General features: G+C 36.2%; 1 protein-coding gene across 2 annotated transcripts in view; it reads right to left on the bottom strand.

Annotated features, from left to right (window-relative positions):
• Positions 1-12,604: 12,604 nt before the first annotated feature.
• The window catches only part of kif20ba (kinesin family member 20Ba), a 49,318-nt gene continuing 43,909 nt past the window's right edge, over positions 12,605-18,013 (bottom strand). For both annotated transcript variants that reach the window (XM_065255235.1, XM_065255236.1), the window contains 4 exons: positions 17,187-17,261; positions 16,797-16,905; positions 16,555-16,691; positions 12,605-13,120 (listed from right to left, as the gene is read on the bottom strand). In XM_065255235.1, coding sequence (XP_065111307.1) covers positions 13,043-13,120; positions 16,555-16,691; positions 16,797-16,905; positions 17,187-17,261 — 399 coding nt within the window. In that variant the 3' untranslated portion in view covers positions 12,605-13,042. The remainder of the gene's footprint in view (positions 13,121-16,554; positions 16,692-16,796; positions 16,906-17,186; positions 17,262-18,013) is intronic.

Genomic DNA, 18,013 nt, shown 5'->3' with positions numbered 1-18,013 from the left:
ACAGACCATCTGCCTTCAATCAAACAAACAAAACGGGGAAAAAACATTTCATCTTCTCTGCTTATAAACTCTTAAATATGGGTATTTTTCTTTAAAAAATTTTTTTTGCAAAAAGCTAAAATAAGTGGATTTTTGTTAAGGAATTTTGTTAGAGATCAGATTCAGAATGATTATCAAAACATACATAGAGTTTAAAATTAGTAAATCATTTTTTTGCTTTAGTTTTTTTTATAAATTGGGTAAGTGCATCTAGTGGATAATAGTTGCATTACAGATAACATAAAAACTTACCAGGAACACATTTTTATGCAAATGTTTTCGAGATAACTTGTTGTCCAAGACTAAAATGCATGTTTGAGCTAAAACACCTTGCATATCTTACCATAACATATATCAGTGCCATTGTTTTGTCTCAAGATGCACACCAGTATAGTTTTTTGTAAGGTTTGTTTATAAAAACTACTTAAATGTCCTAAAGTAACTAAGGCCTAGTCCTGGATTAATCTAAACCCTGTCCGGGAAACCGCCCCATACAGTATCAAGAAACAGGTACACAAAATAACATAAAAACTCGTGTTTTGTTAGTTATAGAGTAGTAGATTGCGGTCAAGTACACACAAATCACTACACATCTCTAATAGTACCGAATCTGTGTCTGTGAAAGGAAAACAAACAGAAAAGCTGTGCTGCGAGAATAGCACAACCCTTTTACTTTCACCGTTGTACAATGTGCTATAGATGAAAACTCAAAACCCATTTCACATATACAATGTCTTATCTTATTTGAGAAAAATCAAAAGTGGACAAAAAGCCACAAATAGACACGATGAATAGTGTTTATATTTTCTAGAAATATTGGTCAACAACCAAAAAAATAACATTTTTTTTTTTCAGACCATTCGCACTGTAAGATGAACAAAAGATAACCTTTGCAAAACCAAAACAAAAGCATTTTCTAAAGTAATATATTTAAGGTTATAATGAACACTCTTTTTATTAATTTCATTTCAAGTGATTATGGTTCAGATTTAAAGAAGACTACTATGATTTAAATTCACACATAAACACAACTTGAACGTAAAGAGATCAATAAAGATGCCTTCACCTCTAAAGCCAAGTGGATTAACTTAATGAGTAAAGTCAGCAGTGTAACTATAGCAGATACATTACCATCAACATTCTACTTTTTATTTTGAACTTTAAGACTTTTGGAAAAACAGAGTTCACTATGAAGCCTTTAGACAAAATTTAAATGTCTGTCATAAAAGTTTATAAGAGAATTTGCTACTTCTGAAAATGAGAGTCGTATATTTGTCTGAAATTGAAGGTCAACTTCATGCCTTTATTTGGTTTTCTTTCCCTAAATCTTTTTTCATTAATTTCCCTTAATATACGATCTCTCTCTGTCTCCTTTTCCCCAGTTTTCCCTTCTGTACAATTTCCAGCCATTCCAAATCTTGATTAAGCACCCAAAATATGTCCATGGGATGCAAGGACATATTTTGGGGGCTTAATCAAGATTAGCATATTATCCCTTCATCAGGACTGGTGAGAGCTTATAGGGTTTGGTAATAAAGCTTTAGTGTGTGCTAAAGGATCTTGCATAAATTAACAACATTATGAAGTGAAATGGAGAGAGAGAGATAGAAAGAGATAGAGAGAGATTTAACAATAAGTTTACAAGATGAACAGCAACACTTGGCGTCATAAAACTAAATACAAGACTTCTACAGTAATTTCCTAACTGTGAGGAGTAGCAAAATATAAATTGGGAAAGAAAGGTGACACATCTTGGAACGATATGATGATACGATGTGAATTTATTTAGAAGTGTTCCTCTAAAGCACTAAATTAGCAATGCAAAGGTCATGGGTTCAATCCCAAGAGAACAAACATATCTTGGATGAAGTGCATTAATTGCAAACATTTTATTTGGTAATACTGTAGTTTGAGACCACTGTAAAAGATGGGCCATCTACAATGACCATTCTTTTTTATTTAAATGCCATATAGCTTTTATTGAGCGACCTTACAAATTATTTCTGTGCCTTGCATGTCTCCCATTTATAATCTGAATAGCACAGTGTTCCCAAGCAGAAAGGTTAAGCATTTAAACAAAACGCAATCGAAACATTAGAAGAAAAAGAACATTGAAGATTTGGAAAAGGTTTATTTATAACCAAGTTATGTTCTTAGTTAGGCATTAACATAAAAAAATTAAGCGCTGACATCTTAGTTTAAAAGTTTAAAGCATCAATGGCTATACAAGCATCGACCTTTCTTTGCAGATGGTCAGATATGAGCAGACAAGCTTTACTGATCTCCCGCACCATCGATCCTCTAGGCAGTTTTTGTGTGAAAATGCCACACACTTTCAACACCAGCCAAAATTTCATACAGAACTGCGTTGACAATTCATGCATAAAGGTTAAACTGTTATATTACATATTACTATAAAAATGATATGCTTAAAGGGACACTTCACCCATTTGCATTAAGCTTTATGTAGTTAGAACCCCAGCCATGTTTTTGAATGGTCGTGCATCATCTCCTCAGTTGCCGCTGAGACAGGAGAAATACAGATTTCAGTGTTGCACTTCCTTCTTTCAATGATGTAAAAATCATCATTTTGCATCATTGAAAACAGGAAGTCCAATATCTTTGTTGAGGGGGTGAGACTACAAACACCACTTTTCTCTGTCAAATAGGCACCAAGTTCGAAATGTATGTTACATTTTTTTTTTTTTTTTTTTTGGGTCATTTTTGCCTTTATTGATACACAGTAGTTTGAGAGACGACAGGAAAGTAGAGGGTGGAGAGAGGGGTATGGGATCGGCAAAGGACCTCGAGCCGGGATTCGAACTCGGGTCGCCGGAAGTGCGTTTGCACATATGTCGTAGCGCTGCCCACTGCACCATCGGCTCCGACATGTATGTTACATTTTAACTACAAATATGACGCACTTTCAATAAAGATTAATGTTTCTACAGGTGAATTGCTCCTTTAAAAAGATCCAAAAGCTTGAACCTTTTTAATAGTATACACTGTAAAAACAAACAGTGTTAAATAACACTAAAAGTGGTTCATTGGTTCGTAATCATAGGGGAACCATTTTAAGTTCTATATAGCACCTATGTAGTACTTGTGTAGAACCATATTGTTCTATATAGAACCATATCTGGTGCTATATCACCTCCGGATGGTTCTTCATAGGTGCTATATAGCAACTAAAAATGGTTTCCATGGTTACGAGCTTTTAATGTTATTTAGCACTAATTTATATGTTCAATCCAGTACACAAGATGCAAACATGGATCTCTACAATTTGGCAGCTCTGGTGACAAAATTGTGTACTGTGCGCAAGACGTACCAGACAAAAATACATATATAGAAATATACCATTTGAATTTTTTTGTTATACACACCTTTTGTTGATTCGAGAAGATTCTTTTTGGACAAAAAGTCATGGTAGCTTTAACAAACACTTCTTTGGATTCGTGTTATAGTAAAGCTCGTCAAAAGCGTTTTATACCCCCCAATGACGAGAAACAACGGCATTACATTACACCACTTAAATTTTTAATGGCCAGACGAAAATGTGTGTTTTTGTTGTCTGGTTGCCATTTTAGTTAAATCTCATTTTAAACATTAATTTTGTCTCTGTGGTCATAGAACAAAAGCGAGGCCTCTGTCAACTGGCCCAGTAACACAATGAAAAGCATAATTATTATTTTGTATTTCCTTTTTCCGGAGAGAACAAAGTTAGACTTTAATTAAGACCAACCGATTCCATTACAGAGGTTTGCTAAGAAACTTTTCACAGCAGAGATGATAAAATATTTCTGTAGGTGGTGTTTTTTTTTTAGAGTGGAGGCTTGGATTTGTTTTTGCTTTATGAAATGGTTGGTATCAGTCCTTGATTCTAATTGGTCAATACACGTTTTATTTATGGCACTGTGCACTCTCAGAGAAAAGGTACAACAACAGTTCTCACTGGGACGGTACGGAACCTTTTAAGAAAGTACAGATATGTACCTTTGAGGCCCCAGTGACAACTTTGGTCTTTCTTGTTCCTTTATTTCTAAGATGGTGGGTTGAAAATTCTTTATGGAACCATACAGTTGGACAAAAACAATAAGAACCTTTATTTTTAAGAGCACACATGAAAATCTCAGTCTTTCATCTAATTTACAATGACAGAACTTATTTTACTAAAAAAAAAAAATGTGTAAGGTAAAATAAACATGACTATACTAAATGAACTAGACCCACTCGAAAAGCATTGCTTATACTTCCTTCTGAACCACAAACAACCATCTCTGTTGTTCCCTGCACTGTAAAAAATTATCTGTAATTATGCAGATGGTTGCCAGTAGCTTGATGTAGAAGATAAAGACTGAAAATGTTTCATGTTCATTTAACTGTGAACAAACTGTTGCCAGTAAATAACATAAATGTAAAATCTACAGTTACTGGCAGCTAGTTGCCAGTAATACTGTAATTTCTACAGAATTTTTTTACAGTGTGTCCTTATAATTCACATACAGTATAAGGAATACACTTCTTCAGAATGTAGCTCAAGTTTTAAAAATAGTGGGAGCATAATAATTTACTTTAACCACTGAACCGTGTAAGGCACGACAGGAGAGAGAGAGAGAAACGGAAGGTGACACAGAGTTCGGTGTCTTTGTGAATTATTTTTGCAATGATGAACAGTCACATGACTGGAGGAGTTTTTATACAGTGGGCATTCTTGATGAGCTCAGGTGAAGGCCCATTTAATGAATTGAAACATTGCCTGCCAAGAGCTGGAGTGTTCTGGCAAATTCCTGAGGTGTGCATTTTGTCGTACAAAAGACTTGATTAAGATTCAACTCTATTGAATAAGGCATTGAAACCTTTACAATTTTTTCATTTGGCTTTTTTGTCTGGAAAGACAAAAAAAGAATACATTGAGGATGCTAACCACACTATTTTTGACATAAATGCGGGCCCGCCATCTTTGAGCTCATTTGGGTAAAACTTCCGGTCAACCACTACAGGGTATTTCCCAAAATTTGGGCCTATTTATGTCCACAGGGTGTAATTCTATTAAAAACTAATTAAATCTAATACATTTTAGCACCCTTAATTAATATAAACAAAAACATGCCTATACTTTTTTATGGCTGCTCTTACTTATAATTTTATCACATTTTATTGGTGTTTTGTGGTACATTATCTGTGTTTTGGTGTTGTACTTCACCAGAGTTGTCATGTTGTGCCATCTTTTAAACATTATTTATCACAAATTAATAAAATAAAATATGCATATGAATTAAATGTTACTTGAACTAATAAACTACATGCACAGATTAAGCATATTTATGCATTTTGTACTTTATTTTGCTTAATTTCTACCTGCCCCACGGTTTAGCTGTCATTACCAACACGCTCTGCATAAAGGGACTTTCCCCACTGTTTTTCATCAAAAGTTTATTTGGTAGCCATGGTTTCCTAATGACATAGTGGAGCACATGGATTTCTGAAAGACTGATGCCTTGATGTCCAGAAAAGTAAGTAAATTTACTCTTTATTCTTTGTGTTGGGCACGTACCCTTATTATGCGTAATTACCATATGTGTTGTTTTTCTGTATTTGTAAACATTTTTGAAATTTTTTAATCACTTTAATAGTTAAAATGGTGTACAATACATGTAGAAAGCTAGCTACACTTGCTTAGTCATCAGCTAGTAGAACTAGTTTTTTTACCAGCACCATACATATTTTTGCTAATAAATTATGTATAAATTACAAAAGCATCCTATAATTATACATTTCTGACAATGTTGGACAGTCTAAATGATCACTACTAAAAAGTTTTGATATATAGCATTCACTTAAATAAGCTTATATTCCAAGCCAGGGTAAACTAATGAATCAGAAATTTAGATACGTAAATGACTATAATTCATCTTGCAAGTAAAAATCTCATTAAGTTCAAGATAAATTAGATTCCATGTGGAACCACAAAATGTTTTAAAAGCATTGATTTATCATTTAAGTTTTATTACATATATTCAATTATGTGATGGTAAAGACACATTTACTTTGACATGGTTAAGAAAATGGCAAAACAAATCATAAATTCCCTTATCCCTTATCTCAACCAAGCTCATAACATCGCTTCTGACTTAAAGGAATATTCCATTTCCTTAAAAGAAAAATCCAGATAATTTACTCACCACCATGTCATCAAAAATGTTGATGTTTTTCTTTGTTCAGTCCAGAAGAAATTATTTTTTTTGAGGAAAACATTGCAGAATTTTTTTCTTTTTAATGGACTTTAATAGAGCCCAACATTTAATACTTAACTCAACACTTAACAGTTTTTTTCAACGGAGTTTCAAAGGACTCTAAACGATCCCAAACGAGGCATAAGGTCTTATCTAGCAATACGATTTTCATTTTTGACAAGAAAAAAAAAGTACTTTTAAACCCCAACTTTTCGTGTAGGTCCGGTCCAGCGCGACCTAGCGTAAATGCGTAGTGACGTAGGGAGGTCACGTGTAACATATATAAAACGCACATTTGCGGACCATTTTAAACAATAAACTGCCACAAAGACATTAATTAGTATCAGTGGACATACAACAACGTAGGAACGGTCCTCTTCCAACACACTTGTAAACACTGGGGCGGAGTTTCGCGTTCGTCCTCTGTGACCTCTTGACGTATTGCGTGGGGTCAGCTGGTGCATCACGACCGGATCTACATGACGAGAATGTGTGGTTTAAAAGTGTATATTTGTTATTTTTATTGTCAAAAATGACAATCGTTTTGCTAGATAAGGCCTTTATGCCTCGTTTGGGATCGTTTATAGTCCTTTATAACTCCGTTGAAAAAAAACGTTAAGTGTTGAGTTAAGTATTAAATGTTGGGCTCTATTAAAGTCCATTAAAATTAGAAAAATCCTGCAATGTTTTCCTAAAAAAACATAATTTCTTCTCGACTGAACAAAGAAAGACATCAACATTTTGGATGACATAGTGGTGAGTAAATTATCTGGATTTTTATTTTAAGAAAATGGACTAATCCTTTAAGGACTGATAATTTGATGTATACCAATTAGTCAAATTTGGAATTTAAATTTTCAAAATTGCAGCAACCCAATTTGGCCCTTAATCTGAGAAGAGGGATACGAGTCTGCCGTTTTGACTGGTATTTTAATGCTTATTATGAAATCCAGGTAGACCGGCATAATTTGTGCAGTTAGGGGTTGCCATAATAGCTGATACAAAAACGCAGTAAATCTCTACAAAACATTTGTTTTAACCATAATACATGCACAGGAACTGAATGTGTTTGTGGCGCATGTGCATCTATTAACTGTATCCACACATCCATCCAGTAAAACCTTTCACAGAAACTGACAGTGAACAATAAATACAATAATTATTCAAAAACAACTAATATTATGCTGATAAAAATATGCAAATTTAGCTGGTTTATTTATTCTGTTACCATATATTACAAAAATTAGATTACAGTACAGAACATATAGCCTATGACATAAACTGCTTATTAGTTAATGTTTATAATAGTTTGTGATGTGTTTGCGTCCTTTGTTATGTTTTTTATTATTTTTTTAAATAAGCAAATAATTAATAAGCTAATGTCTTATAATGATATTTCCATAAAATGAAAACAATACTGAAAACATCTAATAGTAGTTTAATACGTTTATTATGGATTGTTTAAATAATGTACAATGTGTTGAATGAGAAGCTGCTGTCGGATCGCGTGAAGCTTGATGTGTCGGCATAAAAACTCGATTAAAAATTGCCGTTTAAAAAAACTCACACCAGAGCGACATGTGTGACATTTTAAATCATCACCTGAAAAGGTTAAAAACACAAAGTCTTGGTATATTCCATGTATTAAACACTCGACTGACTGTCCCACTCTAGAGATACTGGTATGTGTGCTTTTATATTTGCGTATTGAAGACCCGTCACCCCAAAGGAACAACATGAAACGATTGAATATATCTTCATGTGATGTATCAGGACACTTCTTAATTTCATCCTCACACTGGCTCATACATGAAATTATGACTGTAATCATCATGGAAAACGCCGGTTCTGGTTCAGTGACAGTACGGGCCGGAAGTTGCACCCATAATTCACGCAAAGCTTCATGGGGCTTAGGAATTGTATGGATTGGTACTGATTAGACTAATTTTTGTGATTTACTATTTCTACATAAAATCATTCACATAATGTAGAAGACAATCTGTGAAAATATAACCTTAAAATTTTAATGTTTACTGAGAAAGGTCAAACATTAAAATCGATCTGAATTCGCCACAAACTTTGATGCTTCTAATCTCAATAGATTTCACAGACAGGGTCATATATATTTATTCACACTGTTCTCTATATAGGAATAAAGTCCAAATAAAAAGAAAACTGGGTTATTAGACTCATCACACAATACATGATAAATCCATTATGTTTGTACATGGTAAATACATATCGTACAGTACCCACTTAAGCACTGCAGAACAGCATAATGCTGGAGGTGTGAAAAGTGTATAACAGCGGGTGCTAAATGCTTATGAAAAAAAAATGAGTCAGTGCTGTAGTGGGGAAAAATATGAGCAACCTCAGTATACTGTGGACGACAGGGCTACAGTAAGCTGAAGAAATGCTCACAGATGCTTTTGCATTAAAACATATGCCAAGAAAATAAATCAAGGACAACTGGTGTACAACTTGAACACAATGCAGCTCTGCCTTGCTGGTGAGAACTCTCTTGGTATTTTTTTGTTTTAAATAATAGTTTGCTCCAAAATGAAAAGCATTTACTGTCCGCAAGCACTTATTTCCATATTGTTCAATTTGTTCGACTTTTATTCATCTGTATAAGATAAAAGGTGAAGGTTTTTTAAAAAAGGTACATGGTCGCTTTTGTCCATGCATTGAGGCTTCGGAACTGATGCATACAAGTGCCTTAAAATGACTATAAGTGCTCTAAATACCTTTATTGTAGTCATTACAAATCAAAATGAACCCATGGAATACACATCTAGACCTTGTAATCCACTTTAAGTCACTTTTAATAAAATCAACAGCCAAATGCTTATATGTTAATTATATGTGACCCTGCCTGTGAAAACCCAGCTAAAGTCATTTTTTGTGATTTATTGTTTTCTTCATTAATTCATCCTACATAATAATATTCTGTGAAAATATAACAATGGTATATTTAATATATGAACTTGGTAAGATCATTTCAAAGATTGAACTTGAGGCAAAATCAAACTTTGATGCTCCTAATCCCATATTTAGTTTATGACAGTTGTCTTTAGCCTTTAGGCAGGGTCAAGTAAAGGTGCTGGGGTCATATAATTAGAATATCATCAAGAAGTTGATTTATTTCACTTATTCCATTAAAAAGTGAAACTTGTATATTATATTCATTCATTACACACAGACTGATATATTTCAAATGATAATTTCTTTTAATTTTCATATCTATAATTGAAAACTACGGAAAATCCCACATTCAGTATCTTGACCTTTGACACCTTGCACAAGGAGGGAAAGACACAAAAGGTCATTGCAAAAGAGGCTGGCTGTTCACACAGCTCTGTGTCCAAGCACATTAATAGAGAGGCGAAGGGAAGGAAAAGATGTGGTAGAAAAAATGTACAAGTAATAGGGATAACCACACCCTGGAGAGGATTGTGAAACAAAACCAATAAAAAAATGTGGTCAGTGCTTTAAAGGAACAGTATGTAAGAAATTTATATCAATTAATCATAAAATGGCCCTGATATGTCACTAGACATTAAGAAATAATTTTCATTTTAAATACTTATATCACTCACAACAGTGGTCTGGCCAGGATATTGTCATTTAAAAAGTGGAGTTGCAACCCTCAACTGATGTTTACATGCATGTTGTCATTTTGTGTACTGGCCACCAGTTGTGTGATTGCAGTACCAGTTTTGGCCACAATCCTACATACTGTCCCCGTTTGGGACATAGGCCGTCAAAAAGAGCTCTCCAACAGTTTCGGTCCTGGGCCATTTTCTCCAGTTGTCCCCATGACAGTCCCATTTTCTTGGATTCTGCCTCCAAGTCACATCGCCAGGTTTTTCAAGGGGGGCCTCCTTTTCTCTTGCCTTGTGGTTACAGGTGACCGCCTGTCTGGTGATGTTGTTTGCAGGTTTCCGGAGGATATGGCCAATCCAGCGACATCTTCTTTTGAGGATTTCTTTCTCTACAGGCTGCTGTCTGGTTCTCTCCCACAGTTCCCTGTTAATGATGGTAACTGCCCATCTGATTCTTAATATTCTTTTTAGGCAGGTGTTGATGAACGTCTAGATTCTCTTCATGGTTGTGTCAAGCCACTCTTGAACAACAGACAGCGTCAGCAGCGTCTCAAAGACAAAAATGACTGCTGCTGAGTGGTTCAAAGTCTGGAGGAAGAGAGGAGAGGCACACAATTCAAGTTTCTTGAGATCTGTGATGGTTTGGGGTGCCATATCATCGCTGGTGTTGGTCCACTGTGTTTTCTGAGGTCCAAGGTCAACGCAGCCATATATCAGAAACTTTTTTAGCACTTCATACTTCCTGCTGCTGACGAACTTTATGGAGATGAAGATTTTATTTTCAAACAGGACTTGGCACCTGCACAGGAACATGGTATCCCTGTTCTTAATTGGCCAGCAAACTCACCTGACCTTAACCCCATAGAAAATCTATGGGGTATTGTGAAGAGAAAGATGCGATATGCCAGACCCAGCAATGCAGTAGAGCTGAAGACCACTATCAGAGCAACCTGGGCTCTCATAACACATGAGCAGTGCCACAGACTGATCGACTCCACACTGCATTGCTGCAGTACGGTAATTCAGGCAAAAGGAGCCCCAACTAGGTATTGAGTGCTGTACATGCTCATACTTTTCATGTTCATACTTTTCAGTTGGCCAAGATTTCTAAAAATCCTTTCTTTGTATTTGTCTTAAGTAATATCCTAATTTTCTAAGATACTAAATTTTAGATTTTTCTTAGTTGTCTGTTATATCATCAAAATTTAAAGAAATAAACATTTGAAATATATCAGTCTGTGTGTAATGAATTAATATAACATACAAGTTTCACTATTTGAATATAATTAATAAAATAAATCAACTTTTTGATGATATTCTAATTATATGACCAGCACCTGTATATTGAGTCACACAAATAAACAGATTTTTTATTTTTGCCTGAACATTTAATTTGTACAAATTAACTTTAGTCACCGAGCCGTATGAGCACTAATAACATCCTCAACCTGGCACAAAATAAGACACGATGGTGTGTGTGTGACTGCAGGGCATTCATTTTCTCACAGCCTAAACGAATTGCTTGGATTAAAGCGATCAGATACACGAAGTGAAAACGTTCATGTACAAATTCCTTTCAATGCTCTCAGTACTTTGTCACAAACCTATTTAAAGCCCATCTCCTGATGAGGATGAGCAATTACAACCATCCGCACAGGCTCTGAATTCTTTCCACAGGCGACAGCGCTGGGTAAGATAGAGCTGCAATCTGCCTGTTTATCATTTCAAATGATGTGGTAATTTTCTGTGCTAAATTATAGGTGCAGAAGATGATTATTACCGAATTGTTTACCAGGCATGGATGCCCTTGGATGAGGCTGATGCTTATAGGTCTACCCTCTTTTCGTGTATAGACGGACAGAGATAAAAGAAACGGGAACAAAATATAAAAAGGCTGGACTTTTGTGTCAGCGCGTCAATTAAGTGACGCAATCAAATGACAGTGAGTCACCTCGTGCCCAAAGACAAATGGGCACGCGCTGCGCAATGTAACACAAACAATGCAAACTCACGGTTTGCAATGTCTGCAACCCTATATTAACTGGAAAGCACATAAACGCCCAAATGGCCACTGTACACATGTAGTAACCATCCGGAAGTACACAGGAGGTTAAAGACATGCAAACAAAACAGTAATTTTAGTTTTTCTTTTTCCAGATCTCATCTCTAATGATCGCAATTATGACGTGTGAAAAATTCAGCAACAAAGATCTGCACACGCACAACTGGACCTGTAAACACGCATGTTTTTAACTTCGCCTCCTCCTCACACAGCCAGTTTTCACTCCTCCATTTTGTCTTCACCACATTCTCCCACATTTTTGACACCATGAATCATCATCGCAAACAGGCACCCCATTCAACAAAGAGTAGACCTGCTTCTAGCTCATATACTTTTCCTTTCTTCTTTTCTCCAAAGCCATCTAAGATAAAGGCACTGAATTTTTTGGCTATGATGGAAAAATTTTATTACCCATCTGTTACATAATCATTTGTTTAGTAAATCAAATGAATAGCCAATTGGTTATTATTAAGCAACTGGTACAGTTTTACTGATAGGAAAATAGTTTGCACACACGTGAGTAACACATTAATTTGTGACAGGGTGATGTATACAAAAACAAAAGAACTCAGAAAAACAAATAAAACCACAAAAAATAACAAACTTTCACTCTGTGGTATAAATTAGTGTGTGTGTGTTATATTTTAGAAAGTAGAAAGTGGTTAAGAAGAAACAGTGATTGGCATTTATTTGCAGGGCAGCATAACCACATGTAAACTATTAAACCGTGTATTAAATTTACAGCAAAAATAAACTGTTTCAGAAATGTGCAGTAGTGATTTCTGATCGTCCGTTTTAAGTCTAGCAGCAAAACTTGTTTTACTTTAACTACAGTTACTTTAATACATAAAAAATACTAACACTCAACTGTGCCATAAAAGCTTGTTAAAATAGTGTTCATTATGGTTTTAGCATAATATATTACGCGTCATATTTGATACACAAATAAAAGAATTTAACTAATAATCAATTGATACTGTATATGTAAAAAGTGCAAAAAACATTTGATTAAAAATCTCAAAATAGAAAAAACATTTTAAAAAGACATAATACAGGGAGCTAAATATTTCCTTTTTGTTACTGTGCTTCTTCGTGTGAGGTCATTTACCGGTCCTAGTACGAAGACGTTTTTTGATAAGGTTTTCACTCTCTTTCCCCTCCGGATATCGACCAATGATCTACAAGAAAAAGTCATATGTCAACTGTCACAACAAGATATAGATGACAATGCAAAAATGTTAAAGGACAAATTCGGTATTTTACACTTAAAGCCCTGTTTTTAGATTGTTTATGATGAAATAGAACGGTTTTGACTGAAACTTGGACAAATGGTGCTGGTTCGAGAATTTTTCGGTTTCTGTTGTATCAGCCCCCACCTCTACAATGGGTGCATAGGTGCACTGTAACAATCCTTCCTAAAATGCATTAAACTTTCGTTTACAAAGACGTGAAACTCACCGAGTGGTCAGGGGTGTTCACTGATATGCTCACAGAAAAATCCATTCGTTGTAAACTTGTGGACCTATTTTTCCAAACGCCTTACACCCGTATATTCTTCCGTTAAGAGCTTGAATAATAGACAGTCTAGCCCAGTTGGTGGCGATAATCCGCCTTTGCCAATTGCAGGAATTCAAACAACGTTCCCGGCGCGGAGCAATACAGTACCTCACAGCACATTTAATACAAGTCAATGGAATTGGACAAAAACTACGATAAGAATCATGACCAAATTTCAGTCAAAATCGTTCTATTTCATCATAAACAATCTGAAAACAGGGCTTTAAGTGTAAAACACCGGACTTGTCCTTTAAATGTTAGAATCAATTGATTTCTGATAAAAATGTAAACAGCTTGCACACTGCTTACATAGCTTGTGGAACAATACATTATCATTTTTGACTTAAACCGTCTCACAGTACTACAGGATTATCGGCCTGAATTTACACAGATTACTTCTCCCAAGAATCAGAGAGAAAATGGGGTCCTGGCCATAGACTGTGAAAAATATGGACGTAGTGTCCGTGACGTCACCAATTGGTTTGTGAAGATAATTTTTTAAGATTACAGTAGGCGTTGCCTGCCGTCGCCATCTTGGCTGCGCGTCACTGCGAATCATTCGCGGATAACCGAAAATGGGTAAAGAGTAGGGACATAGGTAAAGCTGAGGTGGCTAGTTGTTGAAAAAATGTCCACACCCTTAATTATGCAGAACTTTAAGGCTTAGTAAGGCTTAATTTAAACAGAAGAGTTACAAAAAAATTCAGCCCCCTCATAGTTGTCATGAAGGGCAAAATTAGCTATACAGACCAAAAATACTTTTTGTACCAGGCTGTAAACATATTTTTACTGATAAGTTGGTCATCTACATGTGAACTCCAGCATTGAGAACAGAGTTTACTAAAAAGAAGGTTTTGAACAACTGACTTTGGTTGTTTTGGCATCTGCTCTCAGCTATCTTCCCAGTCAAGATATATCGATCTCCGAATGCGACATAAGGAGGGAGAAGAGTAAAGATGGATAGCTCCTAAAGCACAGTTCCATATAAATGCACGGATAAACAATATTGACCTTCTAGTTGAAAAAGGAGCCTCATATGAGATTCATTCATTTGCATTCGGAAATCAATTCTTTACATCTGGCAAAGATTACGAGTGGACACCATAACAGCCAAAGTCAGTTGTTCAAAACCTTTCTTTTTACTAAACTCTGTGTACACAAACGATGTTCTCAATGCTCGTGTTCATGTGTGGAGATCCAGGTGATACTTCGAGCAAAGTTTCATGTTGTGTTGTGCCTTCTTAGTGTTGTAAAAACAGTGGTAGTTCGGTAGCAGCGGACAGCGGCTGGAAGAACGCATCAGGGATCGAGTAGGCATCACACCCTAACCAAGATATTTTTTTTAAAGTAGCGTTTCTTTTCATGACAGTCGAGGTGCAAAATGTTGTCTTTCGTAGCCACTTCGTAAGAATCATATCAGTTAAAGATAAGATATCCGTTAGTGATGTTAGGTTCTTGAACAAATCGTTCTTTTGAGCTGGTTCTCAGGAAGTAACCGGTCAAGCCGGTTCACAAATCGAACTGAATCAAACTTTAGTTCGGGGCATAGGTTCCGGGTTGATGACGCAGGACGCAGAGCCGAAATAGCACGTCGAACTCAAAAAGAACCAAACAAGGATTTTAACCTGATGCGCAAAGTTTCTTGTTTTATTAGTTTCTTGATATGCTTGTTTTATAAAAAGATTTAGTATTAGTACAATTTATTGCGCATGCAAATCATATTGTAGTTGTTTAAGGACGACCAATAAGTTTAAAAGACAAGTTTATTTATTCTTTTAACTTACACATCCGCAATTATGCAACAGTGTCTTTTAGGAATCTTATTCAAGTTGTATGCTAGTCAAAACTTGTCAGTTGTATGTGGCATTTACGATCCGCGACTGAAACTGTGACCACAAACATTACTAACTTGTAAATAAAAAGGCAATAAATCAGCTATGCCTTTACAAAAAAAAACTTTTTATTTGAATGTTTTAATGTGTTGACACAAACGACTTTATTTGAATGTTTTATTGATACAATTAGAAAATAAATGCGTAGTATGTCATTTCTTGATGACGTCAGGAACCGGTGAATCGGTTTTTGAAACGGTTCAATGAGTCGAACTGTCTGAAAAGAGCCGGTTCACGGAAATGAATCGGACTTTGCATCACTAATATCCGTAAATCATAGCAAGCTAGCCAATGCTTGTCAGTAGCCTACTGGCCCTGCGTTCCAGTTTGTTTTTTTATGACCTTCCCTCGCTAACTTCCCTCAGTCTCGTTCACTTGGATGTACGTCATTGCTTGCGTTGTACGAGTGCCCACAACTGCTGAAACACTTGAAGTAGGTTCAAATGGGTTGCCCTAAGCCCTTGATCACATGAAAAGTGGAGACCGCCCCTCCATCATTTGAACTGTGCAAAGCGCGAGTCGCTGAAGTGACGTCACAATCGTGATGCATTGTGGGATATGGAGCTGCCTGAAGTGTACATATGAAATAGACTCGCTCCCTCTGTCAAAATCGAGGGAGCGAGGGTCTGTCCATACAAACGTCCCTCGTCCACTTGACGAAGTGGAACGCACTTCAAAATGGCGACAGGGATTCCCCCGAGGGGAAGTGTTTAGGGAAGTTCGCGAGTGCGTGTCTAAAACTGGAGTGGAACTCACCCTGGTACTTGGTAGGTACTCAAGATGGCGGCAGACAACTGGAATGATGTTAAAGGTCAAATGACTGATATTCATGAATAGAGCATCTAGTGTACTAGCTAGTGAATGTTAACAATAAAATAATAAACATGTCACAATCTCCATTCATTTACATTTGCTTCCCTTTGAGGTACTTCGCTCATTCTGGCACGATAATCTTAATAATATCCTGTAGTGTGTGACACGCCATGCTTTTGTAGTGTACAGTAAGCATATTTAACATTTAAGAAAATAAAATGTCAAGATTATCCTTATCTGTGTGCTGCAAGCAGATTTCATTTTTAAAAAATACTTTTCATATAGGAACTCTGAATTCAGGAGATGCTGACAGTAGTATGCAATGTCAAACATGTCTATCATTAAGGTACCTGGTGGGCTGGTATGTCCATTGGTGAGGAGATGTCAGGTCTGTCTTGTTTTCGTTTGATACGTTTGGCTTTGAGTTTTAAGGAGGACCCTCCGCCATCAGGGGACTTTCCACTCATCAATCCCATGATCCTCTTTGCTAGACACACAGAACATAAGTGGGAAATGACTAGGATGTCAAAGTATAAAAAATAAAAAGTCTGTCACAAAAACAGTCAGTAAGAAAGGTCTCCTTGGGTCTGACCTTTACTACCCAGAAAAGTGGGAGAGCCTTGAAGAAAATCTCCAATCTTTTGAAGAGTTTTATCTTTTTTCCCTTTGTGGCCAGAGTTTGATTCCTGGGAATTTGCAGGCTGAGGAAAGAGAAGAGAGATCATCACTCACAGTAATTACAGTGCTGTCACGATCAGGATTCGCAACTCTTCCAATCACGGCCATTCAGGATTGTCTCTGCTGTAGTGACCCACTTTTTTATTTCTAAACTTTTCTACTATCTGTACTCCTTCACAATTCATTACATCTCATTTTTTGATTGTGATTTCGAACAGGTGTCTTGGCACATCCACCACTGTGAGATAACTACATTTTTAAATACATCTACATAATATTTCAATATCAAAATGAAAATGCTCACCTCCTCCTTATGAGGTGTTAGGCAAGGATTGTTTCTGGTCCTTGTATTCCTGACGTTCTCATTTTCTAATCCATCCTGCAATAGTGAAAAAGTAAACAGATTTTGGTTCAGTATAAGCCTCTGGTTTAATTTGAATTTTAACACATTCAGCATATGTGGCATGAGTGAACCAACAGGTGCGTGAACGCTGTAACTCATTAAAATGAATTCTATAATAAATGTGAACAGATCATCCGCCACAGATGTGTGCAACAGCCCTCAGTTAAACCCGAAACCTTGCCCATGATTGGTCAGATAAGATGTGATTGATGGATGGTGATGACCACAGCTGAAGGAAAGAAATTGCCCAGAATGCATTGGTTAAATCTGAAAAGTATGCATGTATACTGAATTGCAGGTAATTATAAAAATGTAACACACGATCTCTGATTTTTAACCAAATCTTTGATCTTCATCAACAGAACACAACCTGCTAAACAGGTCAGCTGGAAAGAGCGGCGGTTAAATACTCGACAGCATAAAGTGCAAAACAGCATGAATCCCCGTGCATAATTTGTCACATAAAGCAACAAGCCCGCGCAATAAAGATGCATTAATGCATCTTCAGTAAAACAATAGAGCATCTGCAACATCACTCAAAAGCATGAAAAATAATCAAAACTGCTAAAAAGATATTTTCTCTTGACTAAAAGCCTGCACGTTCTCTCTCTAGTGACTCATCAGTTTTCATTGTCCCTCCATCCTGTCTGCATTTTCTTGCTCATCCCTCCCTTCCTATCACCATCGCTCTCTTTACAACGAGACCTCAACTGTGATATCGCATATGA

Source organism: Paramisgurnus dabryanus, chromosome 17, assembly GCF_030506205.2.
Source record: "Paramisgurnus dabryanus chromosome 17, PD_genome_1.1, whole genome shotgun sequence".
In the NCBI taxonomy this organism is placed as follows: domain Eukaryota; kingdom Metazoa; phylum Chordata; class Actinopteri; order Cypriniformes; family Cobitidae; genus Paramisgurnus; species Paramisgurnus dabryanus.
This window is presented reverse-complemented; position numbering and strand designations above follow the sequence as displayed.